The following is a 12,958-nucleotide window of genomic DNA, read 5'->3' as shown; positions in this document are numbered from 1 at the left end:
GTGCAGATATATATTTTTCAATTTATTTAATAAACAAGATAAATGAAAAAACAGAAAACAAACACAGGTAGCGCAAAAACTAAGAACAAAACTAAGCTTAACTAAACAAACAAGAAACAGAAAAACTAGAATAGTACTAAGAATACAAAATTTACAAACTTGGCACACTTACTTAACAAAACAGACCTGGGCTGAAGAAACAGATTCAAGGAACACAAACTACAAAACTGGTACACACAATTAGTGCTTTTATTCTCTTCAGTGCAGTGGGCGGGGTTAGCTGTTGTTTTATTGGCGTATAAACTTTTTCATTGGCTTTTTCATTCTGATTAACAACGGCGGTCAAATAGTATTATTTGCAACAAAAAAATTGAAAAAATAAGAAAATTATGATCTCCATTGTAATGGACACAGGGTTTGAAATGGTTAATCAGCATAGTTCAGATCACTTTAGGTAGCTATCTCAAATACTAGCTGCATTGGTAACACAAAAAGGAAGTTAGTGTCTCTCTTGGCATCTGTCTTCTGGGTTCCTCTTGGCTATGGTTGAAATTCGATACCAAAAAGGCACAGACCGAAATGTCTCGGTATTACCGAGTACCAAAATCCTGTTTTCGATACTGTTAAAACTGAAATGCACATATAAGCAATATGCGTAGAAAAAATATTTGTAGATTAAGCACACACAATGATTTTTAGGTGAAGTGTCTCATGGTGACAGTATGAGAATAAGATTAATCATGTCTTATTATACTTTTTTATATTTTTTGGTTACATTTAAAAAAGGTATTGGAAAAAGTACTGTTTGGCTATTGGTACCGGTATCGAACATTTTAAAATGATATCCAGCCCAAGTCATAACACTTTTTAGACAAAACAGTGGGTGTTTTGGGTGTGTAATTAAGTTAAAGTTCGCATGGTTACCACTTTATTTCACAGGTTAGTAGAGTAGGAGCAGAAATAGGTCATCTCCCTCTTTCTCTCTCTCTCTCTCTCTCTCTCTCTCTCTCTCTCTATTTCTCTCTCTTTCTCTCTCTCTCTCTCTCTCTCTCTCTCTCTATTTCTCTCTCTTTCTCTCTCTCTCTCTCTCTCTCTCTCTCTCTCTCTTGGTCTCTTGGCTGTTGGGCAGTAATGTGGTTTACAGAATGTACATCTGCCCTTGCATTTGCTGGGCATTAAGAGCTATAGGATTACTAGGATCTCTTACACAAACCCAAGAGACCCAGGAGCATGGTGGGCTTCAATGGTTATGTAATGCAGACCCCCAGTGTATATATATACACACACTGTATGTATTTATGCTTCTTTTAAATCCATCTGTCAGTCTGTCTGCATGTCTATTGGATGTATACACAAATTCTATATTTTTCTACAGCACTAAAATCATTTAGTTATTTATGTATATTCATTTCTTTATTTAATCTGGATTTGACTCAATTAAATTTGATTTAATTTGATTAAATTTGACTCACCTATACTATTAAATTGTTTAATAAAAATCTTTCTAGCATTCTCTCTCTTTAACCCTCTCTCTCCTTTTAATCACTCGCTTCTCTCTTTTTTTAGCTCTCTCTATAACTCTCTAAGTCTCTAACATTCTTTCTCTTTAACTCACTCTCTCCTTTAAATCACTTGCTTCTCTTTTACTCTCTTTCTCTTTCTTTAACCCTCTCTCCTTTAAATCACTCGCTTCTCTCTTTCTAGCTATCTCTATAACTCTCTCACTTTCTAGAATTCTTTCTCTTTAACCCTCTTTCTCCTTTAAATCACTTGCTTCTCTCTTTTTTAGCTCTCTCTATAACTCTCACTTTCTAGCATTTTCTCTTGAATCCTCTCTCCTTTAAATCCCTCGCTTCTCTCTTTTTTAGCTCTCTCTATAACTCTCTAAGTCTCTAACCGTCTCTCTCTTTAACCCACTCTCTCCTTTAAATCACTCGCTTCTCTCTCTTTCTCTCTATTTAACCCTCTCTTTCCTTAAATCTCTCACTTCTCTCTTTTTTAGCTCTCTCTATAACTCTCCAAGTCTCTAACATTCTTTTTTTAACCCTCTCTCTCCTTTAAATCTCTTGCTTCCCTCTCACTCTCTTTCTCTCTCTTTAACCCTTTCTCTCCTTAAATCACTCACTTCTCTCTTTCTAGTTATCTCTATAACTCTCTCAGTGTCTAACATTCTCTCTCTTTAACCCTCTCCCTCCTAAATCACTTGCTCCTCTCTCACTAGCTTTCTCGCTCACTTTCTAACATTCTTTCTCTTTAAGCCTCTCTTTCTTGCTCTCTCTATAATTCTCTCGCTCTTTAACATTCTCTCTCTTTTAACCCTTTCTCCTTAAATCACTCGCTCTTCTCTTTCTAGCTTTCCTCACTCTTTCTTTACTCTCTAATACTCCATCATGTCATTTCCCCGCCCTCCCTCTCTCTCTCACTCTCTTTCTCTTAAACTCTCTCTCTTTAACCCTATGGCTCTCTCTACTCCCTCTCTTTAACTCTCTCTCACGCTCTCTCTTTGCTGTGGTCAGTCAGTCACTCTGACAGAGATGGATGTTTGAACTCTAATTCTTGGACAGCGTGAGGACGCAGCAGGACGCAGCTACGGGTAACAAACACTCACACAGTGTCCACATAGAAGAGGAGGAGAAAGAGGTATGTGATGGATTTCATTTTAAATATTTGCTTCAGACCTTCAATAAAACCTAAAACCTACTTTTAACTTTTTTCATTCAACATGTTTTTATTTACCTGCAGCTTGCAGTATCAATGTAAAGTTTTTTATTATTGAAAGACATACTGCATGATTCCTGACTAGACAGGGATAAAATATTCATCATGCTTATGTGGCCATTCCTGCAAAGCTCAATATATTCACTCTACAAAACAAAGTGGTCTGGTAGATTTTTGCAGAAGTTTTTCTGCCTTTTCTTGGTTACTTGAGCAACTTTGCTGCTAATGGCGATGATACAAGAGCTACTACGAACATTTTACAAACTTTATCTACTCGTTCATGCATTTTTAAAACAAAAAATGCAGAATTAGAACAGAAGAGAGCTGGTGAGACACCAAAGCTGGACATCTTGGAGCTGAAATCTTCTCCATGCCACCACAATGACATCACAGAGCTGATGGATCTTAGAAACCAGCCATTTTAACACTTGAGGATGCCCCACAGGTGCTTAATTAAGTTTAGGTCTAGAGCATGATGCAACCACCACCATGACCAAATTGTGCCCAATTATGTTGTTCTTTTTTCTGGTGTTATGTGACTCATTAGAGTTACTGGATTCCAGGAGCAAATTTGCAGCACAACAGTTACATTTGGTGCTTTAGGTACAATTCTCTCATATTGGCCACTAAATATTCAGCATGGCACCTCATGGCAAAGAACTCTCTGAGAATGTGAGAAAAAGGGATTGTTTGTCTCCATAAAGATGGCCAATGCTATAAGAAGACTGCTAACATCCTGAAACTGAGCTACAGCATGGTGGCCAAGGTCATAAAGCAAGATTTTTCTCAGAACAGGGACAACCAAAGAAGGTGGGCTATCTAGAGGTGGGCTTAAAACAAATATACACATGAAGTCATCCTGCATTGCTCAGACCATATGCCACATACTGCATTAACTCTGTCTGCAACTGCTGTTGTCCCAGAAGGAAGCATCTTCTAAAGCTGACACACAAGAAAGCCTGCAAAAAAACTGCTGAAAACACGCAGCCCAAGAGCCTAAATAACTGGAACCATGTCCTGTGGTCTGACGAGAACAAGCTAGACATGTGGTGAGGAGCAACAAGACAACTGTCACTAACTCACTGTCAAGCTTAGTGGTGGTAGCATCATGGTCTGGGGCTGCATGAGTGCCACTTGCACTGGAGAGCTGTACATGCCAACATAAACTATGACATTCTTAAGCAGAGCACGATCCAACACAATAAAGTCACCTCCCCCAAACACACCTCCAAGATGACAACTGCTTTGCCTTGGAAGCTGCAGATAAATGTGATTGGCAGGTCAAGTATGTTTGAACCCAATTGAGAACCTGTGGGGCACCCTCAAGCATAAGGTGGAGGTGTGCAGGATTTCCACTGGCTCTGTGATGTTGTTCATATAAATATTTGCCCCTCACATATTTGCTTTTTTATGGTACTTACATTTTTCAGATTATCAAACACATTTTAGTGTCAGGCAAATATAACCTAAATAAATATAAAAAGCCGTTTTAAAATTTTAATTTAATTAATTAAGGGAAAAATATATTCAAAGTAATCTGGACCTATGTGAAAATGTATTTGGTCAGCAGTGTTATTTGTCTTGGAACTATCAACTAACAATATTAATTGGCGTCACAATTTTGGTCACGTTTTACGTGGCCTGCAGATCTTTAGACGTTGTTCTGGGTTGCTTTTGTGGCCTCCTAGATGAGCTGCCATGCCCTTTTGGAATAATTTTAGCAGGCCAGACACTCCTGGAAAAGTTCACCAGTGTTTCATGTTTTCTAAAGTTGTGGTCACTGTGGTCTGCTGGACTAATTGTAACCTTTTCCAGTCTGTCAATGATTTAGTTTTCTCATCTGTTCATATAAAAATGTGTTGCTTTTTGAGATATTTTATTTTGCTTCATGTTGTCAGACAGGTTCTATTTAAGTGAATCCTTGATTTTACAGGTCTGGCAGTAATCAAGCCTTTTTTTGAATAGTGAAATTGAATTTATCTTTTAAAAAAAAATTGGTTAATCATATTTAATTAATGGGGGTGCAATTACTTTTTCACATAAAGCCATTTTTTTCCCTTGATGAATTAATGTATATTATCATAGTTATTTGCAGAAAATGAGAAATGGCTGAAATAACAAAAAGATGCAGAACTTTCAGACCAGTAATGCAAAGAAAAAAAAGAAAAGTTCATAATCATAAAGTTTGAAAAGTTTAGAAATCAGTATTTTGTGGAATACCCTGGTTTTTAATCAGGGTATATATGATGGCTATATACTCTGAATATGCACAAAAATAACTATATTAATATCTACAGCACAGATTCCATTCTTACAACTGAAACGTAAAACGTGACCAAAATCGTGACGTCAATTTGTGTTGTTAGTGACCTGGCAGGGCAACAGCAGCACACCCAGAATTCTTTAAGCCAAAACAGCGGCTTAGTTTAATCTGCAGTATTGAGGTATTTATTGTTGTATTCAGTTTACAGGAGATTGCAGTCAGTCCCATCCCAATCCCATTAAAGACTCAGTGGCCAGACAAAATTCAACCAAGAGGCACATGTTCGCACACTCACTGTCTCCGCGGCGGGACGATATGGACGTGCGCCTGGGACCAGCCTGTATTTTCCTCAGAGGAAAACATGTTGTAAGTCTGATTTCAAATCTTTATATATGTGTGTGTGTATATTTATGTGTATTTGTACAGTGTGCGCTGTGTGTTTTATTACCTTAGTGAGAAATGCACCAATATTTTAAACATTTATTTATTTTGTCACTTTTTTCACATTTGAATAAATTACACATTTTAAATGTATTAAATGTCTTGCTTTCAAAGAAAAAAAAAGACAAAACTACAGTTTAAAAATATTTATTGGACAACTTTTTAATATTCCAACAGATGAACCAACATAGGACAATACATTTACTGCAGCACTGCTATTTTAACCACGAATTTACATCAGCAATTCTTTTTCAGTCAGATCCGAAAAAACACTGATATATGTTAAAATAAATAAAGGCATTGTTCAGTATCAAATATTCTGTCAAATATCAATTATTTTCATTTGCTAAGTATTTGAAGCATTCCTGGTCTGTGCTAACCAAGCACTTGATTTAATAAAAATTAACATAAATAAATCTGGTGTGTCCAATACTGTCCAGGCCAGTCCTTACAGTAGAATAATTCAAGACCAAGTTTATTTAGTTGATCAATCTTTCATCCTATTTGTGCTAATGGTAGAAATAAATAAATATAAATATATATGTTAGCTGGAGAAAAAAAGGTTTTCTAGCCAACATATAGGATATCAGTAATATCTTCTAAGGCAATAAAATATTGTTCTATTTAACTTTTTACAATAAAGTTTATTTGTGTTTATTATAATGTAATATAGTGTTTTCAGCAGCACAAGCATGCTTACTAGACTGGCCGAAGTCTACCTGTCTTTTACTATTAAAATTTAGTATATCTTTTTGTTTATTGTTATATATATATTTTTTTTTAGACATCAGAATTACAGGAGAAGAAAAAAACCTTCTCAACTTTTAATGGAAGTTTTTCTACTAGAATAACAACATTTTACACAATATTGTTATGTTTAACCACTATTTAAGTTTATTTGTGTTTATTATAATGTAATATAGTGTAATATATCCAGATGCAAATACAAAGGGACAGCAATGATAAATTTTTGAGTATTTTTTTATATTTTAAATATTGCAATCAGAATTTCATAATAAATGACCAAAAGTTTTTTCCTTATCTTGTAAAGTTGACATTTTGGAAAGTTCTGGAGATTTTTAGAGTGACTTGAGTCTATTTTCACCTCTAGATCTAGAGGTGATTTCCTTAATGTAGTAAAGTAGTAGTACAGTAATGCTGTTTTGAGCTTATAGATGCTTTTCAGCTGATTTGCTACACCGCAGTTCCTCAGTCTTTACTCTTAAAGGAATAATACTTCAGCAGTAGGATATCTCAGCTATTTCTCTTTATATCTCTTTGGCTCCTACAGGGCTTCTCACAGATGGAATGTGTTGAAATGAATGTCTGTGGTAATCAACCATATGCTGCAGATGCCGCGGATTGAGATTATGTTAAAAAAAAACTGGAGAATTCCTCTAATATCCTTCTGGAGCCTATAAACATTCACGCTCTACTATTATCTACTATAATCGGGAATAATCTCGCTCATCTGCGCGAGTGAATGGATCCAAAGAGAGACAGAGATGCAAAGCCTATGAGCCATTTAGAAATTACTCCACATGCTTTACACTTAACTAATTGATTTGGGAATTGCTGGCTGACTTGTGTTATTACAGTGGTTACAAAGCAAAGAGTTATACTGTTATCTGTAGGCTTCTTCTTTTACTTCTTATTAATCTTCCAGGATCGGTAACTCAAAAAACAATAAACATACACATTTTGTTCAAACTTTGTTTTATAGTATTTGTAAACCCTAATAAAAAAAGTAGATTAAAGAATACTAAGCATTATTATGCTATAGAGCACTAAAGAAGTGTTCTTGTGGCCACATTATTAATCAGTATATTTAAAGAGGGCTTAAATGGAACAACCTTTTTTGTACTTATTATACTTTTATTGTATAAAATAGTACAACAGTCTTACTTAAATTGTGCTAAGTGTAGTTAACTGTACTAAAATGGAACTATTTTAAATATACTTGAGCAACATTTAAACATACCACTTAATGTACGTAACCGCATATTTTAAACATGCTTACAGTAAAATTATAATATATTTAATGAGTATTACAACTGTGGAATGTACTAAGAACTGATGTTAAATATATGTGAGTACAAATTTGCTTCTTGTTTCTGTCTTTTTTAAGTAGCACACTTCTAGTATACTTTGTTGGGTATAAACATATATTTTAATATATTGTACTGTATTTTTTGCTTGTTACAAATTACTTTGTTTTTTTTAATTAGTAATGTCCAAAAGTATATTTGTAAATAAGTATTTTAGAAGTGTTTTACATTAGAAGTGAATTACATTAAACTAAAAGTGTACTTCATAGTAGTCTATGTTTTTTTAACTACACTATATTGTACTTTTAAAAAAGTATGATTAAAGTTTACTTTCAAACATTTGATGAAAGCATAATGTTAATGTAACATAAATCTATCTATCTATCTATCTATCTATCTATCTATCTATCTATCTATCTATCTATCTATCTATCTATCTATCTATCTATCTATCTATCTATCTATCTATCTATCTAAACTGAATTTCACTTGATGGGATTTGTATTGCAGGCACGCCAACTCGTAGCTGATGAGATAGAAGGTAATGCAATTAATTCTCTACTTCGTCCATCTTCATCTGTTTCCATCTGTGTTATTTTGCATCCTGTGTGTAATTGTAATTAGTGTATGCTGCAGTTTGTAAAAGTAAAACACTCCCTACACACTCATTAATCATTTTTATATAAAACAAGGCAATTTCATAACATTCTTATTTGTGGGAGTCCCACCAGCTCTAGTCATATTGTACATTTAGATGCTAAAATTCATGGGATAGAAGTATGTAACTGATGAACTGGCAACAGGGTCATAGCCATACAAGGCTTATTGATGTGGATGCCATGGACTGTGAATGAAAGGCTGGTTTTAATGTTATGGCAGATTATTGTATTTGAGAAACCGGGTTACAGCATGTAACTATGCTGGTGTTTTTCCTATTAGTACACAACAACCATAAGATGTCATGATGACTCCAGGCTAAATATAAATGTGTGTGTGTGTTCCAGAGTTGAGGGATGCCTTTAGGGAGTTTGATAAAGATAAGGACGGACTCATCAGCTGTAAAGACCTGGGCAATCTAATGAGGACAATGGGATACATGCCCACCGAGATGGAACTGATCGAACTCGGCCAGAACATCAACATGAATCGTAAGAAGCTGTATTATTTCAGATGTTCCAATACTTTTGTCCATGTAATGCAAGAACAGTTCATCAGTTTACAGCCTAATTATCATTGCTTTATACCAGTCTAGCCCTACCTGGCATTAGGTATAATACCAGTATGTTCGTGATTTTCTGCTTCAGAGAGTATTATTTTATTGGAAGTACTTTTCTTTATGGATAAAACAAGCTGTGTTTAAGTATCTGTCAGCAACGGGCATAACTTAAAGTAGCCGATTGCATTCTTTAGGAGGAGCGTTCACATACATTTGAACATGTATTAAAACTGCATATCAAAAATACAGTTTCTGTACATCATATGGCTATGCCGCATTCTTTCTCTTGAGCTGATAAATATGCCTGAAGTTCATCTGATTGCAGTATTGGATATATTTTTATATAAGCTCATTTGCTTCTTTGATTAATCTATTAATATACAGCTCTGGAAAAAATAAGAGACTACTTAAAAATGATGAGTTTCTTTGATTTTACCAAATTGAAAACCTCTGGAATATAATCAAGAGGAAGACCACATCACAATGATGATCACAAGCCAATTAACCAAGCTGAACTGCATGGAATTTTGCACCAGGAGTGGCATAAAGTTATCCAAAAGCAGTGTGTAAGACTGGTGGAGGAGAACATACCAAGATGCATGAGAATGCATGAGAATTTCTTGGGTTAATCCACCAAAAATTGATTCTGAACTCTTAAAACTGTATAAATATTAACTTGTTTTCTTTGCATTATTTGAGGTCTGAAAGCTCTGCATCTTTATTGCTATTTTAGACATTTCTAATTTTCTGCGAATAAATGCTCTAAATGACAATATTTATATTTGGAATTTGGGAGAAATGTTGTCTGTAGTTTATAGAATGAAACAACAATGTTTATTTTACTCACACATATTGCTATAAATAGCAAAATCAGAAAAACAGATTTAGAAAATGAAGTGGTCTCTTATTTTTTCCCAGAGATGTATCATTTACTTTAACTACAACTTTTAATTTGTCCTTCTCTCTCTCTGCCTGATTTCTCTTTCTTCACGTTAAGTTGGAGGGCAAGTTGACTTTGAGGATTTTGTGGACCTGATGGCTCCTAAGCTGTTAGCAGAGACAGCTGGAATGATCGGCCTGAAGGAGCTGAAGGAAGCGTTTAAAGAGGTAAAGCCATTTAAGAAACCCACTAAATTGATCCCTTTTGCAGAAATACAAGCCATCTCATTGCAAGTAAAACGTTTTGTCTAATAGCCCTCCTCCATTTGTCCCCAGCATTCTAAAATATTCGCTTTTAGCCAATGCTCCAAACAGGCATACAATGCTTGTTATGGGGCATAACACTCTTTTATTGTGGAGCTACTTTGAGCCTTGTTTATGGTGCAAATATAGTGATTGTATTTTGGAACACTGGGGGCTATTATGTTCCACTACACCACACATCCATTTCACACTGAAGTTCTCCTTTAACTGTTTTTAATTTGGTAATTCATCAGTCCGTTTGCTATAGGAAAACACTATACAATGATGGGAACCTGCATCACGTCCACGACTTTTGCCACTTGTTGTGGAAACTAAAGCACACTGCACTTGACCTGCAGAATACAATATACATGTGGAGCTTTCTGCATTAAATGTGAATGCCAGAGTTACTTATCTGTTTGCACGGACAATTCTAGCCAAACACTGCTGTTTACAATCATTACGTTTACACTTCACTACCTGCCTACTGAGGACAATACACATAACTAGTTGCTTGCACAGCTACTCCTTATATTTCCTATTCACTCAAAACATGTAGTGCAAACCCTTCCCATACGATTAGAGGCTGTTACTGCTCTAAACATTATTATTATTATTATTATTATTTTTTTTTTTTGCCCGCCACAACCCCCCGACTTCGGAGGACCAATTTAACTTTATTGTTTATTAGTGTTTATACAAAGTTTTTTGGTACTGTGGGTATTGTGAGAAGAAAAAAAAAAAAATAATAATAATAATAATAATAATATATATATATATATATATATATATATATATATATATATATATATATATATATATATATAATAGAAAAAAAATAATAATAGAAAAAAGGGATAATAATAATAATAATAATAATAATAACAATAATAATAAAACATATATATATATATATATATATATATATATATATATATATATATATATATATATATATATATAATACAAAAATAAGAAGTGGGGGATAGTGGAGAAAAGGGGGAAGAGAAAAAAAATTAATACATAGAAAAAAGAGAATTAATAATAATAATAATAACAATAATAATAACTGAATAATTTGTAAACCACAAGAGAAAAAAGTAGAGGGCAAGAGAGAAAAAAAAATTATAGCAAAACATTGCACTAAACATTATTAAACACTGGGTTACCAAAACTCTATAAACAGTTGAACCATTAGTATTTCTTTCTAGAAGTATATGTACTTCATGGTATATACAATAAATTTAATATGCTAACAGGTCTCTTTGGTGTGTGTGTGTGTGTGTGTGTGTGTGTGTGTGTGTGTAGTTTGATATGGATGGTGACGGTAATATTACTATAGATGAACTGAGGCATGCCATGCAGAAGCTGCTTGGTGAATCCACTAACAGGAAAGAGATTGAGGCCGTGGTGAAAGAGGCAGATAACAATGGAGACGGAACAGTCGACTTTGAAGGTGAGTTTGTACCAATATCTTAAATATACCACCAAAACTGGTCCTATCCATATTACAGTGCTCAACATATTCAATTTAGAGATAAAGAGAGGAGAAAATCCACTTTACCACTTATTCTCTAGCTGTTAATAAGAAATAGCTCACAACGAAATTTCAAGAATTTGTTTTAAGAAAATCCACCGATTTTCTCAGAACAGTGTTGTGGCAACCTCAGTGTCCAGACCTCATCATTATTGAATGTGTTATGGATGGCTTTTACTGTGAGAGGCAGAAAAATATTCCAGCTTCTAAATGAACTATTGACATGTAAAATGCTGAAAAAATTGTGTAATTTGTCTCTTTTAGTTCTAAAATGAGTTTGTTCTAAATATCCTGTACTGTACTTATCGTGCATCAGTTACAAATCCTAATTTAAACAATATGGTAAAATATTGTTTAATATTTCTTAACTTATTGCTATATCTTGTAGTAGTCCCAAGTACATCTTGGGGAGTTCCAAAGGGTTCCACTGTTTTTGAGGACCTATAAAACTGTTGTTCACTATTTCAGTAATGAAGTTTTGAGGGTAAAAAATTAAATATGGGCCCACACACAGGGCCTAAAGGGTTAAAAAAGAGTCAGTTGCAAAAATCAAATAAAGAAAAGGCAGTTAAAACAGACAAAATGACATTTGTTTGTTTTTATTGCTAAATCCTTAAAAAATAATTAATTTTCTTCCCTCAGAATTTGTCAAAATGATGTCACGGGATTGAAAATGAAGAAAATGCTTTGAAGAGAATGATATCAACTGGAAAAAAGGACAAAGACAAAGATAAACAACTCAAACTCAAACACGAACTCAAAACAGCTGCACTTTTTATGCTTTTTCTTTATTACTGTCTGTACAATTGCATCCAAACTCGCAGAACTTCCGTCATATATTATAAAAGCACCCTTTTATAATTTTATACCAACGGTCTGTAAACAACTCACTATACAGAGTGCCACTCTGTGTGTTTACTGCAGATCCTGTGTAAGCTCCACTTTATCCATCGCTGTACATCTCGATGATGTCAAAGCCTCTGTCTTATGTAACATTATTAGTGCACTCTGTTAGTATGTATGTATGTTCTGTATGTATCTTGTACAGAAGCATATTTGGGTTTATATTGAAATGTAAACTTGAAAAGGGTAAAGTGTTTCTGGAAATGATAAAGTTTTTAATTTCCCATCGGGGGCTGTGTGACGTGTTTTGTGATGCAAGCTTTTTTACATTCTGAATTCATCCATATAAATCTGTATACATTTTAGGCAGCTTGCAGAATTTATAAACCTCTGAATGACACACTGGCACACACATGCAGTGCATATGCACACACACACACAAACAGAAAGTATGCATGTTGGTCAAGTCTTAATACAATATTGTATAATACACTGACATACGCCCACATTTAAGGTTTTTATTAGACATATTTTTCTTTTTCTTTCATAAAAAAAATGGTTTGTAATGTTTCCAAAAGTGGTTCTATAATGCCCCTTATTCACTCTGTGCCCACGTTGAAATGAAGGTGAGGCTGAGGGGTACGCTCCTAAACTGGAATTTCCAAGGCCACTGCCTTGGAGCCGGCAGAATAACCACACGCTTAAATGGC

At 34.4% G+C, this 12,958-nt stretch overlaps 1 protein-coding gene across 1 annotated transcript; it reads left to right on the top strand.

Moving 5' to 3' along the window:
• Positions 1-2,561: 2,561 nt before the first annotated feature.
• cabp5b (calcium binding protein 5b) lies at positions 2,562-12,522 on the top strand. The gene is made up of 7 exons (XM_022668498.2): positions 2,562-2,640; positions 5,183-5,347; positions 7,981-8,011; positions 8,475-8,618; positions 9,684-9,793; positions 11,177-11,324; positions 12,048-12,522. The coding sequence occupies exons 2-7, from the start codon at positions 5,261-5,263 to the stop codon at positions 12,074-12,076; spliced, it is 549 nt and encodes a 182-aa protein (XP_022524219.1). The 5' UTR covers positions 2,562-2,640; positions 5,183-5,260; the 3' UTR covers positions 12,077-12,522.
• Positions 12,523-12,958: the final 436 nt, after the last annotated feature.

This window comes from Astyanax mexicanus, chromosome 19, assembly GCF_023375975.1.
Source record: "Astyanax mexicanus isolate ESR-SI-001 chromosome 19, AstMex3_surface, whole genome shotgun sequence".
Lineage (NCBI taxonomy): Eukaryota > Metazoa > Chordata > Actinopteri > Characiformes > Acestrorhamphidae > Astyanax > Astyanax mexicanus.
The sequence above is the reverse complement of the archived record's forward strand: the minus strand, read 5'-3'. Positions and strand labels throughout refer to the sequence as shown.